This window comes from Oncorhynchus keta, chromosome 2, assembly GCF_023373465.1.
Source record: "Oncorhynchus keta strain PuntledgeMale-10-30-2019 chromosome 2, Oket_V2, whole genome shotgun sequence".
NCBI classification, from domain to species: Eukaryota; Metazoa; Chordata; class Actinopteri; order Salmoniformes; family Salmonidae; genus Oncorhynchus; species Oncorhynchus keta.
Window position 1 is genome coordinate 69,893,609 of NC_068422.1, and position 17,559 is coordinate 69,911,167.

Below are 17,559 nucleotides of genomic sequence, written 5' to 3' on the forward strand. Positions count from 1 at the left end.
ATAACAGCCATGCAGCATATCCTGGAAGCCCTGCGGTGCTTCCTCCCGGACACACAGCTATGACCACTTCCCCCAAAGGACTTCACTACAGTAATTACTGTACTGCCTTCCTCAGAAATGACTTCCAGCCCCCACACAGATGTTGATTAAACGATGTGTGAGGGTGAGATGCAGGAATTGTCCAGCACATCAGAAGGATGGAAAGGAAATGGAGCTGCCAGGCCTTGACTTAGAGACCACAGTTTTAGGAGGATCTGCTGTGTAAATTAAAGGGTTAATGAGTTGTTTAATGTAATTTGTTCAACATGTCCTCTTTCATTTCGCAAATTTCAGGTGGAAACAAGGCAAGCACAAAGTCACTGTGAATTACAGTCTTTGACCGTAGTCTGACCGTAGTTTGACCGTAGTCTGAGACATTGTGGTTGATAATGGCACGCAATAACAGCAGAGAGATCTTCAACCAAAAGTCACTGGAGGTTAAATTCAGCTGCTCACTAGCATACGGTAAATGATTGTAAGGAGTGCAAAGTCCTAGCTACAGGGACTTCAGCCAGATACCTTGCTTTTAAGATCCCCTCCAACACACACACACACACACACACACACACACACACTGAGGTCAGTGCGTAGAACATATCCCCATCAGAGGAGGCAGGGCTCTTCTCCAGGCTGCTTATGGACAGTAACTGGTTGATAGAGGGTGTTGCTCCTGCTGCTGCTGCAGTGGGGCAGGATAAGGGCTGAGGCTGCATGTTCTCCACTGAAGGCCCTGCTGTTTGTTGTGCATTAGTGGCTGGGTTACAAGACAAGTGAGGCCTATTTGTTTTTCCATCCCCTGTTGCTTCCCACAGCGTGAGTGGACCTGATGTACTGGATTCCCCAGCACTGCCCTGTCCATGTTCCAGTGCAGCCCTGGGACAAATAGTCTTCAGCTCAACAACAAGGACACACACCTGGACTACTACAGTAACCCAACCAAACAGTCTGCAGCACACGGCAAGGTAATCTTAAGCAGAAGCAGAGGAACAGCCGACTTCCTGAATGGGTGAGCCTGGTGGAGTTGTTATGCCAAGATACAGTCTTCTGGAGATAACAGACACAAATACAGACACACAAACAGCCATTCAGAGCCTCAGCTTCAAAATAGCAGCTTCAACATAGCAGGGAGGAAATGAGAAACATGTATTGTATGACATTCAAACGGATGTGGTGCGTGCCAAGAGCGTTGAAAGAGCAAACTGGAACAAAACTGCATAAAACTTGGTCCTCTCTCTCTGCACTTTGAGGGTCGTTAAAGGTTGAGTGGAGAGCAACACTCCATCTTCATCATCACTGAGAGTTAAACAGTCATCAGGCTGGCCTATAACAGCTGTTAATCAGCAGACCTAGCTTCTAGCTCCAGCCAGGACTCACCCCTTGCCTCTCTCTCTCTCTCTCTCTCTCTCTCTCTCTCTCTCTCTCTCTCTCTCTCCCTCTGTCTCTTTTTTTCTTCCCCCCACCCCTCCCCAAGTGATTAAACACAGTATCTTGCCAGTGTTTTTTTTTTATTTCACCTTTATTTAACCAGGTAGGCTAGTTGAGAACAAGTTCTCATTTGCAACTGCGACCTGGCCAAGATAAAGCATAGCAGTGTGAACAGACAACACAGAGTTACACATGGAGTAGACTGGAGTGTTGTTCAGATGGCTCTCTACTCTCAGCATCAGGTCAATGTGTGCTGAAGTAACACCACATGTCCTTACTACTGTATGTCTTTCTAAATGACAGAATCAGAACGTACCACTGCTTAAAGAGTGTATCTCAAACTTAGACATTCTTCCAATGGTCCATGAGTCCTTATTTCCAATGTGTCTCCATTTGTCTGTTCTCAATGTGGAAAGCTGCAAAGTACAAAGAGCAAGAAACCCTGATGGTGTCCTTACATCTATTGAATAGCATACTTGTGTCATTACTCTGCTAACTCAAATCTACTGGACTACAGTATCAGCATACCATCTCTGTACTGTGCTAACTCAGATCTACAGGGCTACAGTATCAGCATACCATCTCTGTACTGTGCTAACTCAGATCTACAGGGCTACAGTATCAGCATACCATCTCTGTACTGTGCTAACTCAGATCTACAGGGCTACAGTATCGGCATACCATCTCTGTACTGTGCTAACTCAGATCTACAGGACTACAGTATCAGCATACCATCTCTGTACTGTGCTAACTCAGATCTACAGGGCTACAGTATCAGCATACCATCTCTGTACTGTGCTAACTCAGATCTACAGGACTATAGTATCAACATACCATCTCTGTACTGTGCTAACTCAGATCTACAGGACTACAGTATCAGCTTACCATCTCTGTACTGTGGTAACTCAGATGTACAGGACTACAGTATCAGCTTACCATCTCTGTACTGTGCTAACTCAGATCTACAGGACTATAGTATCAGCATACCATCTCTGTACTGTGCTAACTCAGATCTACAGGACTGTAGTATCAGCATACCATCTCTGTACTGTGCTAACTCAGATCTACAGGACTACAGTATCAGCTTACCATCTCTGTACTGTGCTAACTCAGATCTACAGGACTATAGTATCAGCATACCATCTCTGTACTGTGCTAACTCAGATCTACAGGACTGTAGTATCAGCATACCATCTCTGTACTGTGCTAACTCAGATCTACAGGGCTACAGTATCGGCATACCATCTCTGTACTGTGCTAACTCAGATCTACAGGACTACAGTATCAGCATACCATCTCTGTACTGTGCTAACTCAGATCTACAGGGCTACAGTATCAGCATACCATCTCTGTACTGTGCTAACTCAGATCTACAGGACTATAGTATCAGCATACCATCTCTGTACTGTGCTAACTCAGATCTACAGGACTGTAGTATCAGCATACCATCTCTGTACTGTGCTAACTCAGATCTACAGGACTACAGTATCAGCATACCATCTCTGTACTGTGCTAACTCAGATCTACAGGACTGTAGTATCAGCATACCATCTCTGTACTGTGCTAACTCAGATCTACAGGACTACAGTATCAGCATACCATCTCTGTACTGTGGTAACTCAGATGTACAGGACTATAGTATCAGCATACCATCTCTGTACTGTGCTAACTCAGATCTACAGGACTATAGTATCAACATACCATCTCTGTACTGTGCTAACTCAGATCTACAGGACTGTAGTATCAGCATACCATCTCTGTACTGTGCTAACTCAGATCTACAGGACTATAGTATCAGCATACCATCTCTGTACTGTGCTAACTCAGATCTACAGGACTGTAGTATCAGCATACCATCTCTGTACTGTGCTAACTCAGATCTACAGGACTATAGTATCAGCATACCATCTCGGTACTGTGCTAACTCAGATCTACAGGACTGTAGTATCAGCATACCATCTCTGTACTGTGCTAACTCAGATCTACAGGACTGTAGTATCAGCATACCATCTCTGTACTGTGCTAACTCAGATCTACAGGACTGTAGTATCAGCATACCATCTCTGTACTGTGCTAACTCAGATCTACAGGACTACAGTATCAGCATACCATCTATGTACTGTGCTAACTCAGATCTACAGGACTATAGTATCAGCATACCATCTCTGTGTTCCCTAAGGTTAAGTGATTGTTTGAACTGAGTGGGAATCTGTTCCACCCCATTCCTGCATGTCTGTACCCACCAGAGGCAGACCAAGGCCAGTTCAGATCGTGTCTGTGGTCAGTGAAGTTGTTCCAAAGATAATGGGCCTAACCTGGGTGGCCTAGGTCTCTATTCCATTCCATTCATTCCTGCTGTGGACCTCAGCATTAATGATGGGCCGTTCACCAACGAATCGGCTCTAAGAGCCGGCTCTTGTAGGTGAACGTTGGGAGCCGGCTCACATATCAGAAGAGCCAAATCTATTTATACAAATATTTTTAAATTAAGATATGAATAATCTAAATATTTAAATTAATAGAATTAACTCATTCAAAGAAAAAAAATGTAATAAAATAATATAGGCCTAAATGCTCAGGCGCATAAATTCGTTCTGACCTTCTGCTCAGACTAACAGCCTCACCTGTTGTTCCTGTCAATCAGGCACGCAGTGTCAACCAATGAACTAAAGATGTGTGATGGAGGGCCGAGCCAACTCACTCACAGTCACACACTTAGCAGCCGAGGAGAGAGAGGAAGGACAGCTGTGAAAACAACAGCTGGAAAATGAGTCGGATGCACAGTAGCATTTGGATGCATTTTAATAATGTAGACAATGTTAGAGCACAGTGTAGAATTCGCCAAAAACAAAATCTCATATAAAGCCGGTTCTATGCACAACCTACACCGGCATATATGAACTGTGCACCCAAATGTGAAGCTAGCTGTAGCGGAGCTTTGAGAAACTAGCGGGCCTGCTCCATACGAGGAGATGTATCCACTCAGTCAAGTAGGCCTACTCCGCGACCCACAGCAACACAGTCTTCTATGGACCAGTTTATGCCAAAGTCTATGTCTGTAGCAAAACAAGGCCAAATTGATATTGCATTGGCTAAAATGATTGCCACCAATTTCCAGCCATTTTCGATCGTGGAGGACAGAGGTTATAGAAATGATAGCAATAGTCTAAATCAAATGTACACAATTCCAAGCAGGAAAACCTTTCAAAATCACTTATTCCACAACTGTATGAGAGCACACAGGCTTCAGTGCGGGAAAGCTACTGCAGTTTGCCTTACCACTGACTGCTGGACATCAAGGGTAACCACTTCTTACATGTCAGTTACATGTCACTTCATTGAAGATTTTTCGATGTCTAGCTGGCTTCTGGACTGCTTTGAGTTCAGCAATAGACACCTCAGAGAACATGGCAGAGGAACTGTTGAGAGTGGCCAGAGAATGGCAGGTATATGGAAAAGTGGTCTGTTGTGTTAGCGACAATGCATCTAATATAACCAAAGCAATTAACATTTTTAAATGGACCCATCATCTATGTCTTGCCCACACAACCTGATTGTAAGAGATGCTCTGAAGGTGATTAAGCCCACAGTGGACAAAGTGAAAGCAGCTGTGGAATACTTCCACAGGAGCACAGTAGGTGCTGAAAAACTAAAGTCTACACAACGCCAGATGGGGATGCCTGAGCTGAGGCCTAAACAAGACTGGGACAAGGTGGAATTCAACATTTTATATGTTGAAGCGGTTTCTTGAGTCAAAGGATCTCTACCGTGGCCATTGTCAATGCACCTATTGATGCTCTGACCCAAGAAGAATGGGAGGTGGTGGAGGAGGTGTGCAGAGTCCTGGAACCCTTTGAGCAGGTCACTGTGGAGATCAGTGGAGAGAGGTACAGTAAGCAGTTATTACTACATCATTATTTAATCCAGTATTATATATGTATTTGAGCAGTAGATGAGAATGTAGTATCAGTCGACAAAACATAAACCTGAACTAATAAGTTACTGTTCTCTCTTTTCAGCTATGTGACAGCCTCAAAAATGATACTCCTGTGTAAGGGTCTGCAGCGAATCACAGCCAGCCGTCAGAGAGGAGCAAAATGTAACCACAGGACATGTGACGGAGTTGATGGACACCCTATGTTCATCAGGGGACAGAAAGTTCCACAGAATGGAATATAATCACGTGCTATCAGAAACCACTGCACTTGACCCCAGGTTTAAGAAGTTAGCCTTCAGTGATGCCAGAGCGATTGATGCCATAGCAATTGGCTCTTCAAAGAATAACCTCAATAGCAGGGAGGGACAGCCCCAGCAGTCAGCTGGCTCAGGCACCAGGGCAACAGGAAGAAGAGGGAGGGACAGCCCCAGCAGTCAGCTGGCTCAGGCACCAGGGCAACAGGAAGAAGAGGGAGGGACAGCCCCAGCAGTCAGCTGGCTCAGGCACCAGGGCAACAGGAAGAAGAGGGAGGGACAGCCCCAGCAGTCAGCTGGCTCAGGCACCAGGGCAACAGGAAGAAGAGGGAGGGACAGCCCCAGCAGTCAGCTGGCTCAGGCACCAGGGCAACAGGAAGAAGAGGGAGGGACAGCCCCAGCAGTCAGCTGGCTCAGGCACCAGGGCAACAGGAAGAAGAGGGAGGGACAGCCCCAGCAGTCAGCTGGCTCATGCACCAGGGCAACAGGAAGAAGAGGGATCATATGGAGCAGAAGCACCAGCAGTAGTGCAAGAAATGTCTGCTGTTTGGATGCTGTTTGGCACAAAGGAATCCCTCAGCAGAGGCCATAATGGAGGTCTGATCCTATTTGGAGGAGCCCCTCAAAGATCTACAGATCCTCTGAGCTGGTGGAAGAACAAGGCCTCTATCTACCCACAGCTTACTAACGTCATGACAGGGAGACTCTGCATAGTGGCAACATCCGTTCCCTCTGAGAGGGTCTTCTCGAAAACGGGACAAATAATTACTGAGAGAAGAAACCACATCAACCCCTCGAAAGTGAGGCAGCTTGCATTTCTGAATGCAAATCTCTCATAAAGGCAAAAGATGGTCAGCATTTCTGTGTGCTGCTGGTTATAACATGGCAGTAAAGAAGAGAGAGAAAAGAGGGACCAGTTTAATGTTTTCACTGGGATGCTGCAGTTTTGCACAGTATTATTTATCTTTCGTTGATATGGTGCAATATTATATTATGCTGTTCAGCTTCTATTCATGTTGAATGGTTAGATTTATATGCACTTAGTTTATATACATTGAAAAGTTATACTTTAAATGCAAATGTTTAATAGCATTTTTTTTTATAACAAACACATGCATTTTTAAATAAATTGTGGTTATGGTAGAGTATGATTTAATTTAATAATTTAATTTGAATTGTTTTAACGCCAATCATAGACAAACTATCGCAAACTGTGTGACTTGAAAAAATACAACCTTTTTTTTTTTTAAAGCACCGTTTGGGATCTAAAAGAGCTGGCTCTTTTTGGTGAGCTGAGCCAAGCCAGCTCACTGAAAAGAGCAGGAATGCCCATCACTACTCAGCATGCCTGTCATGTCACCTGACTGCTCCAGTCATGTGATCTGGCTCAAGATGTGTTGTTGTATTTGGATTGTTGAGAAATAAGTATTTATGCTAAATTGCTATAGGAACATGTTTCTACTACCTAGGAAAATGTACATATTGTATCATACTATATCCAGTGTACAAAATAAACTTATATTCTGAAATATGGTGGCTTGCATTACAATGTTCATGTAACATACTGTAGTTAAATATATTCTTCAAATCTACATTTCTTGCGTAATTGTCTTAAATGTAAGTGCAGCACAATGCCTAAATTCTACGAGGACAAAGAGGAGGATGGCAGGGCCTGCTCGGGAATCAGGGAGGACTTCAAGGCATGTCTCCTTCAACACGACTGCGTTGTAAAGGAGGGGAAGATGCCCAGTCAGTGTCTGAAGGAGGGCCACTGTAAGGCACTGCAGACCTCTTTCTTCGAGTGCAAGAGGTCCATGTTAGATAACCGGTCCAGATTCAGGGGAAGGAAAGGCTACTAATGGACCAAAGTTGAACATCTCTGCAATACTCACAGCACTGAAATGATTAATTGTGAATAGTAGCAAAACTAACTTAAAGGGGTCCAAATGGGGGTTGTGTTTTATTATGCTGACTTATTACCTCCTGAAGTGATGTGTGAGTCTGTGAATAGGCCTACCACAATTCAAAGCATAGACACTTGTAAGTGTGTGGAAGAATGCTGGGCTGCTCTTCTGTTTCCATGTTTTGAAATGAGCGAACTTCAAGGAACTCTAAAGCAGGACTGTCAGCTCTCCCCTTGGCTGTTCTGATGATTGACAGACTGCTAAATTGGGCCTCTGTTTTGAACAACTGTGTGTAATAAATGTGTCATTGAACAACAAACAAAGAAAACAAAAAAGAACAAAAAAAATAAACTTATATTCTAAATATTTCAAACTTTAATTATTTTCAAATTGTGCCAAAAAAATACAAAACCCATCCAATGCCTATAAACACCATACAAACTAGACAAACAAACAAAATAACACATCACATATATTTAGAAAGATACATTTACAGCATAGAGAACAGTTGAGAAAAGACAAATAAAAGTATTTACACTCCATTTCCAAAGCTGTACAAACCATTAACATTTCCCTTAAGATTTCCCAATGTACTACAAACCTAGCGCAGCGACAAGACTGAGGTAGCCTAAAAGAAAAGTAGAAAGATGAAAACTAAAACAAAGAGAGAATGGCTGCACTGTTGTCCAGTCTAGCCTAGGGATAGATAGAGGATACCTAATGTCATTCTTTAGGAGACCCAAAACCTCCAGCATCAATTTACATAGATTTACTCTGCTCTCACGACAAAGTCTCAGCATTTAAGAGGATATTCCCCAATTGAAGCCTGCCTCTGCCTCTGCCTCTGTGTGCCTTCCTTCTGGATAAGTAACTATTTATTACATTCATGGGTATGAGTGGTTTAAACAGATCCATGTTCTGCATCCTCTGTGTATTTTACAAATCATTACCTAGTCATGAATCCTAACTGAAGCTAAGCCTGCTGATAGGAACACCTGGCACACCTTTCTCACACTGGACTGTATAAGACCCTCTTTCTACAAAACCTACAACATTCAACTGTCTTAAGTGGGGACAAATTCAACCTATTGTACAGTATTTATATTATTAAATCAAAACACATGGCATCAAGAGAGGAAAGGGGGGGAAGAAAGCAGTCAGCTATTATAAATACAGAATCATTTTTCAAACAAGAACATTGTTCATCTGTGAATGTCCTCAGATGAAGCCAGATATGCCACCCTTTTGAAAGCCCTGCCCACACAAGCTCCCATTGCCTTCCTGAGCTCACAGTGGACAGAATATTGCTACAATGTTTTTGTACCTTTACCAGATCGTCTGAACATTATTGACACTGGAACAAGTACAAGCTGTCTTCAGGAAAGGTTTATTTTCCTTGGAGGTATGCCTTCCCCTCCTCCTCATTCCCCTTCCCTTCCTACGCAACCCCTAAGTCGGTCTGTCTCTGTCTGCCTGTCTGTCCACTGTGAGCTCGTCCAGCATGCCAAACACAGATCCTCTCCTAACTCAAGCACCATGGCCTTTCCGCCAAAGGTAAAGACAACGATGAAAGCATTAATGTGTTAGGAAAGCAGAGACAAGCTACAACATACACTATGAACACATATACAACTGTTAATATACAGCCATTTAAGAAGAAGAAAATGAATGAATGAAATCTGTACAGAATGATTAAATACAGTGATCAATATACATTCCTGTGCATGGAGACCAATGATTCACTTTTGTATTAAGAACATAAAATATACACAAATATGACATATTTGATTTGAAACCTAACTACATGTCAAGACGCCGAGATCCAGCACCAGCTGGATGATGTTACACATCATTTTGCATTTAACGCTTGTGTATCTTATAAAAATAATCTGGAGTTTAAAGGTGAGAAAGGTAGGAGAAGACAGAAGGGTTCTTTGTGATGTTTAGCCACCGACTTTGAGCAGTCAGATACTGTTTATTAGCTAAGAGGGAGAAGTGTCTGTTGGTCCAATGGAAAGTTCTGCTTCCTCCCAGAGTGGGGGACAGAGACAGATGGGAGGAGTTGCCATGGCATCAAACCTGTGGGCACTTCCTGCCCCCATATTGCAGTAAGAGCAGATTGAGGACCCTGTTAGTCCCTGAACCAATGAGTGGGAGGCCCTGAGATGGAGGAGACTCACTCCCTCACAGCAAAAACACGGAACGAGCCACCCTCTGGATTGCTCTTACTGCAAAAGAGAAGTGAGAGAGATGGTTACATTGAGCATTCATTCATGAACTCAAAACAGTTAACCAGTGTCCTTTCAACTCATTACTAAGATAAAGTGACATAAATCTAAGAAAAACTCAAATAATATAAACCATATTGTTGTCAAGTCAGTCAGTTGTTTTGTGGACCAAATGTATTTTTGGCTCCAATTCAAGTCAGCCTGTTGCTCATGACATCCTACAGTAAGAGTAGCGTAATCACAGTGGTCGTACCTGGAAACATGACTCAAACACTGGCTCATTGTTAACCATGTTGTTATAGTGACTGACTGATCTTTCCAACAACCACTATTGTGCTGGGCCTGATGGCTTTGTTATTAACTCAGTAGTGGAGAGGCCTTGAAGGCCTGCCAATCTCAGTAATGCCAGGATGATGCCCGTCCCATTGGCATCAGATTGGCTGCAATTACCTGCAGAGGGAAGCACTGAGTCAGCCGCCGACAGCTTTTCCATCCCCGGGTAAATGGATAGGCTGTGATTATTTCCTCCTTATTAAAGAACCGTCCACCCAACCAGCTACATGTACGCCCCACTTCCTAACAGCTGGTTCATCACTTGGACAGAAGTCAACCTCTGGATCAGTCTCTATCACACCAGGGGTTGATGGGTATGGCCATGGTTGTAATACCATACTGTTCCCTGTCACTGACAGCCCATGTCCTCACTCACACTAAGGTCAAGGTGAGGCTCCCAGGTAGGGGACCCTTGATTTCAGCATTAGATTCCACTGTACTCTAGCTCAGCTGATTTTGGCCATGCAGCACTTTGCACACTCCATTGAATATCCGGGTAAAATAAGCAAAGAGTTCATGTGTGGGCCGTCCGCACACCAAACCACACCATTACTCTTGCACCCCTGTGTGCCAAACATGGACTTGGCGCCAATTGCTTCCGTGCTTGAGCACTAGACCTCTGTCTGACAGGGGAGGGGTGTGTGAGGGAAGGGTAGGGAGAGGGCAGGGAAGGGTATTTTACAGGGGAAGAGGAGGGTAAGAGCAGGCACCCACCTCTCTGACTGGATGCCGTTCTTCAGGACACCAACATAACTCTTCTTCTTATCCAGGGCCAGGACGTCCACGTAGCCCCCGCCGGCTTGTGTCACCCCGGCATGGATGGCTGCCCGGCAGATACTGGAGCGCTGAGGGAGGGGGGATCAGAAGAGACGGTTCATTATACCTCTCATGATACAGCACTCATGGCTTATTATTCCATTTCACTATATCAGTAATGCTTCTTGTATTAGATACAGTACAGGCACATACAGTGCACAGAGCCACACCAAATACAGTCAATGTATTCGTTTCCAGAGCATTCAATATGTACAAATCCTATACATGTACATATGCATGACAATAGCATGGCTGAAGCCAGGCACATCATTATCAGGATGTAAACTGCTGCCCCACTCTGGATTACAGCTGACAGACAGCAGCAGAGAGCTGTACACTCCACACATGGTTCTGAGGCAGGGCATGGTGCCTCCTGTCCCCCAGTCCGAAGCACTGAGTCTGGCTCCAGCGTGTCACTCAGCGTAACTCAGGCCACTTTCTAGGGACTTCTGTCATGTCAACATAGGCCTGTTCCTCTTCTCCTGCTGTGTTTTGCTGTGTGTTGGCACCGTGAGTGTTTAAGTGTTAGAATCAGGCTATGCCCTTACAAAATACAGTCATTAGGCCCTGTTTGAGATCTCTGGGAAACTGCTGTCTAGTTGGACTACATCTAAGTGAAATAATGTTGGGGAAAAACAAGAGTCAACAAGTTCATTCGAGGCAACAACACTTAAAACATCAACTTCATGTAACTGGGTCAATTTAGGTCCAAAATGGTTCCCAAGGGAGCATCATTATTTGTTTCACTCCTTTCATCCACTGCAGTCTCACATTAGCTTACACATGCAACTTGCAACTTAGGTCAGAGGTGATTTTAGAATGACATATGGCGTGTCTCCAATGGCATATTATTCTCTATATAGTGCACTCCTTGTCACTAGAGTTGTATGTGTCTCTGGTCAAATGTAGCGCTCTGTATGGAGTATAGTGTATCACTTGAGATTTACCCTCAGGTCATTAGGAAGTGAAAGAGGTGATCTGACAGGAACTGAGGTGATGTGACAATAATGGAGGTGACAGTGTGTCCCCTGCTCCTCCCTCTTTGAAACTGGTCCTAAAGCCCTCTCCTGACAGTCCCTTGCCTCAGACCTCAGGCCTCAAGCATGCAATCTCTGGGCCAGTTATGAGTCAGTTAATCCGCCAGTCAGGGCTGAGCAGCTGTGTGTGGTCGAACTCAGCACTGGGAGAGACATTACTGGCGACCATTACCAGGCCTGCATCACCAGTGCTCCCATTCCAACTATGTTCACACCGCTATTCAGAAGTTGCTCGTGGTCGCCTCAGGCCACAGTCTCTTAAGTGCTCAACGGGGCTAGACCGCACTCATCTGCCGTCCAACATAAATCTGCTCAGTGTTCCAGTCAGATACAGTTCTCTGGGGAGCATACACACTGAGGTGTATCTGTCTGGCAGGCCCAGTGGGGACAAACGTTTTGTCCTCTGTCAGTATGACCTCTCAGCCTTTCAGCATGGTCAGGATGATAGGACAGGCATGGTGAGGATAGGACAGCCATGGTGAGGATAGGACAGGCATGGTGAGGATAGGACAGGCATGGTGATGCCATTCTGGTATACCCAGTGACTAGGTCCAGCACTTACATCTGTGTAGAAGCTGTTCCCAACCACCGGAGCCCAGTAGGATGGCTCGTTCTTGCAGTTGGCAGGACAGAATACTCTGAGGGAGACACACATTGAGATTGCATTACAATTGAATGGGTGACCCACGGTTTATGTTGCAACAACGAGAAATGCAGGATTTATGCAAGAATTTGCCATTTAGCTAAAAGTAATGTATGTCATGTTATGAATAACCCCGACACATTTCCCATGGAACTTCTGGAGAACAGAGGAAAGACTGACGCTTCCTTCTAGCAGAGTCTGCATGTTTAGGAGATTCCAGTGGTTTTGTAATGGAGGTTTAATGCATTTGTCCCGGCGCAGGAATCTGACTCTAATTAGATTTTGCTTACAAAGCAAAGCCCTTAATTCACAAGTCATCACTTCTTGTTTTGCGTGTGAAACATGGTGGGGGGGAGAGGAGCTAGGCACCTCGGGCAGTTGGAGTAGGGCTTCTTAAAGGGGCAGATCTCCGCCACTGTTGCATAGCAGTCCACTGATTGTCCTGTGGTACAGAGAGGAGACATACGCCATCAACAGCTGCAAAAGTCATCAGGTGAAGAAACTAAAAAACAAGGGTGTGCATGCTCCACTTATTCTGGAAAAAGTGTGACTTACTTTCCACTTTGGACACCACAAATGCATTGCCGGCTTTGTATTTACTGTCAAGAGATCAAAGCCAGGCATGAGAAGACCATTACATTTCAGGAAATCAATTCATTTCACAAAACATGAATGAGCATAGCAGGCAGAATGACGACAGAAAATAAAGACTACCAGAAATATCTACCTGAATGACTCAATGCCGTTCTTTGTTGCCTTGACAAAGAATGGCAACTTGTCTTTCCTTGTAGTGTCCACCAGACCACCATTGTTATTGATGATGCCATAATGCATAGCAGCACGACAGATACTTGATTGCTAGAAAAATAGAAAAATAATCCTTAGAAACACATTCAGGCATACTAACTGTATAGTGTGAAATGTTGGACTTCCGTGTGAGACTCACCACATCATAGAAGAGCGTCCCCCACACTTTCCCTTTCTTGTTCTGGCAGTTAGCAGGGCAGTTGAATCTGTTGCAGGTTGCTCCCTTGCACTTGTCACGCATTTTGGTCTCGCACTTGATGTTTTGGGCTGTGGGAGACAAATAAATGACTGGTCAATAAGGGATCTCAGTGGCATTCCTTCCCAAACAGTACATTCAAATAGTCAACTCTGAAAGCCCCCAACCACGATTCCCACTGGTCAAACTCACCCAGGAAAGTGCTGGTGGGAGCCTTGGGAGTGGAGGGCTTCTTGGGTGCAGCAGGCTTGGGTTTGGGTCTGGGGACAGGCTTGGCAGAGGTGCGGGGTGACATGGGAATCTGAGCTTTCTCCACCTCGTTCATATCCTCAGTCTCAGAACGCTGAGAGTCTCCCTTGAAGCAGAGGTTGTCCCTGCAGCTTCCTCCGTAGCTAGGAGGGCACTGGGAGCATGGGCGCCCATGTTGGTAAGGGGCCTCTCCGATCCAGTTTCCCCTGGGGAGGAGGAAGGAGCACAGTGGTCAGTTTGACTGACTGGAAACTAATCAGCACTCAGCCATCACGGCACATGGCCTTGTAATTATTCACGTGTTCTTTGCACATGATCACACACACTCTTAAATCCCTGAGTCCAGCTGGATAATGAAAACCCTCCTGCTCTCCCTCTGGAAATGAAACAAGGTCTGTCTGGAACATTCTGCTTAGGACCTGTTTCTCTTTCCCCTTCCTTTATTATTTTTGTATTTGAACTTCTGCTGGAATTTCAGCATGGCCTCAATGTGTCATGAAATACTTCTTAGACAGACACTTTAACTGTAACATTAGACAGACAAATTCATACCCTGACATGTGCCCTCAAAAGCGTTTGTTATTAGGTAAACACCCCATGTGGTGGTAAGAAGTATGTAAAACAGAACACTGGAGACATGATATGTGATTGAGTGGGGAAATGAGAGTAACGTTAGTGAGTTGGTCTTACTTGGGGGAGTAGTTACAGACGAGGTAAACAGCGTTCTCCCAGATCTCCCCCCACACGTTCATCCTGGGACACACGTGCACTGCACACCCCACACGACTAGTGGTGGCCCAGACCAGCTGCAGAGAAGACAACACTTCCATTAACATTGTTATTATAAAAGGACATTCGCATTGCTGACTCGTTGTTCTTTCTATGACCATACATCCATCTCCACCGATACAGTTCCTCAGCTCCACATAAAAGTGCAGACAACTGTACTAGCTGAAACTATTTGATTTGGAGCCCTGCAGCTCTGTAGCCTTTGAAAGGGCCTGTCATGGGTGGCTATGGAGATCTGAGAAAAGCATCACAGACTGTCCGGTCCTCTGGCAGTCTCTATGGGGGTGCCACAGGGTTCAATTCTCGGGCCGACTCTTTTCTCTGTATATATCAATGATGTTGCTCTTGCTGCGGGCGATTCCCTGATCCACCTCTACGCAGACGACACCATTCTATATACTTTCGGCCCGTCATTGGACACTGTGCTATCAAACCTCCAAACGAGCTTCAATGCCATACAGCACTCCTTCCGTGGCCTCCAACTGCTCTTAAACGCGAGTAAAACCAAATGCATGCTTTTCAACCGATCGCTGCCTGCACCCGCATGCCCGACTAGCATCACCACCCTGGATGGTTCCAACCTTGAATATGTGGACATCTATAAGTACCTAGGTGTCTGGCTAGACTGCAAACTCTCCTTCCAGACTCACATCAAACATCTCCAATCAAAAATCAAATCCAGAGTCGGCTTTCTATTCCGCAACAAAGCCTCCTTCACTCACACTGCCAAGCTTACCTAGTAAAACTGACTATCCTACCGATCCTCGACTTAGGCGATGTCATCTACAAAATGGCTTCCAACACTCTACTCAGCAAACTGGATGCAGTCTATCACAGTGCCATCCGTTTTGTCACTAAAGCACCTTATACCACCCACCACTGCGACTTGTATGCTCTAGTCGGCTGGCCCTCACTACATATTCGTCGCCAGACCCACTGGCTCCAGGTCATCTACAAGTCCATGCTAGGTAAAGCTCCGCCTTATCTCAGTTCACTGGTCACGATGGCAACACCCATCCGTAGCACGCGCTCCAGCAGGTGTATCTCACTGATCATCCCTAAAGCCAACACCTCATTTGGCCGCCTTTCGTTCCAGTACTCTGCTGCCTGTGACTGGAGCGAATTGCAAAAATCGCTGAAGTTGGAGACTTTATCTCCCTCACCAACTTCAAACATCAGCTATGCAGCTAACCGATCGCTGCAGCTGTACATAGTCTATAGGTAAATAGCTCACCCTTTTTCACCTACCTCATTCCCATACTGTTTTTATACTGTTTTTATTTATTTACTTTTCTGCTCTTTTGCACACCAATATCTCTACCTGTACATGCCCATCTGATCATTTATCACTCCAGTGTTAATCTGCAAAATTGTATTATTCGCCTACCTCCTCATGCCTTTTGCACACATTGTATATAGACTGCCCATTTTTTTCTACTGTGTTATTGACTTGCTAATTGTTTACTCCATGTGTAACTCTGTGTTGTCTGTTCACACTGCTATGCTTTATCTTGGCCAGGTCGCAGTTGCAAATGAGAACTTGTTCTCAACTAGCCTACCTGGTTAAATAAAGGTGAAATAAAAAATAAAATAAAAGACAAATCGGTAGGAAGCACCATGTCACTGTAGACTTCTCTCTTTCTTTTTTCTCACTCCTCTCGCCCCTCATAGATCCCTCATTACTGCCACAGGAAGTGGCTCCCATGCTGGGGTTTAGAGGCAGATTGATGGGGCCTCTGAGATGTCGAGTGTGACCACAGTTTGTTTCCTGCAACGTTCTGTGATCATTCTCATGATCCAGTTTAATAATGTAAATAAATGATACTGGCAGTAGCTCGGACCGAACAAAGACAACTCTGGACAGACCCACTTCCTCTGTCAATATGGAGAGTTAGTTCAATCAAATCAAATCAAAGTTTATTGGTCACGTGCACGCATACGTTAGTGAAATGCTTGCTTGCTAACTCTCCTCCACAAAGCAGTACAATAATATAAACAAATGCCAAATACAAAAGTGAAAAATAGTAATAGAGTTTTTTTTTTTTACTACTTAAATGTAAGCTACAGGCAGCACCTGTGGATTTGACACCAGAGCAGTCCTACAACTGAGAGCTTGTTACGTGACTCCAATACCAATCTTTCCCCCTGTACCCCTAATTCTTCCCTCTATTTCTCTCTCTCTGACTCTCCTTCCCCCCATCTTTCAGGAATGTGTTTCCCTTTCCTGGGCCAGTGAGAGGCCACAGGCAGTATTGACTTAGAGACAATGACTCAGCATAGACACCGCACTGCTACACCACTACAGCATACACAGAGATGTGATGAGGGCTGGAGCCTGTGGTAAAGCTCTGTGTCATCCCAGAGAGAGGCTATGAGGATACTGACCCGGAGGGGCTAGCATAACCTAGCTTTGCAGTGTTATGGTAGGGATTGGACCCCAACTATGCTACGCTACACTAGTATTCCTAGAAAATGAAAGGCAGAAACAAGGAGAGGGTGTTCAGACCTGGCATTGTTCCCCCCATTCCTGCATTACATCTTCAAATGAATCCAGGTCAAACACAGAGATGATTGGTGTGTCTGGGAAGTGTTTCCAGATGCTAGTGACCTGGTTTCCCGTGTGAAGTATGCAGATGCAGGAGGATGAGTCGGGCTGTTTTCACAAACCCATCCCAGCTACAAAGTAAAGTCTATGAGGAGAGGAGGCCAATTCTCCCTCTTTGTCCCCCTCTTGTCCCCCTCTTCGTTTATCTCTCTTTCTTCCCCTTTGTTTCACCCTTTCTGCTGTGATGGTTTAATGCTCTTGAGGCGGCAAATAACTTCCCCTGTCACTACACTACTGTGCCCCCATGTGGTCCTATGGTAACCACACTGTTTAAGGCACTCCCCCTGTTTTTAGTTA

The 17,559-nt window shown here is 44.9% G+C and overlaps 2 protein-coding genes across 2 annotated transcripts in view; one reads left to right on the forward strand and one right to left on the reverse strand.

The window, feature by feature from the left end:
- The first annotated feature begins 7,178 nt into the window (after nt 1-7,178).
- LOC118362864 (cytochrome c oxidase assembly factor 5) lies at nt 7,179-7,626 on the forward strand. The gene has a single exon (XM_035743558.2). It carries the CDS (start codon nt 7,287-7,289, stop codon nt 7,512-7,514), a length of 228 nt encoding a protein of 75 aa, XP_035599451.1. The 5' UTR covers nt 7,179-7,286; the 3' UTR covers nt 7,515-7,626.
- A 285-nt stretch (nt 7,627-7,911) lies between these two features.
- The window catches only part of LOC118359363 (cysteine-rich secretory protein LCCL domain-containing 2-like), a 32,717-nt gene continuing 23,069 nt past the window's right edge, over nt 7,912-17,559 (reverse strand). Inside the window, 9 exon segments of the mRNA XM_052481680.1 lie at nt 7,912-9,787; nt 10,835-10,965; nt 12,536-12,611; nt 12,986-13,058; nt 13,172-13,215; nt 13,344-13,474; nt 13,563-13,690; nt 13,812-14,074; nt 14,559-14,674. Coding sequence (XP_052337640.1) covers nt 9,736-9,787; nt 10,835-10,965; nt 12,536-12,611; nt 12,986-13,058; nt 13,172-13,215; nt 13,344-13,474; nt 13,563-13,690; nt 13,812-14,074; nt 14,559-14,674 — 1,014 coding nt within the window. The 3' untranslated portion in view covers nt 7,912-9,735.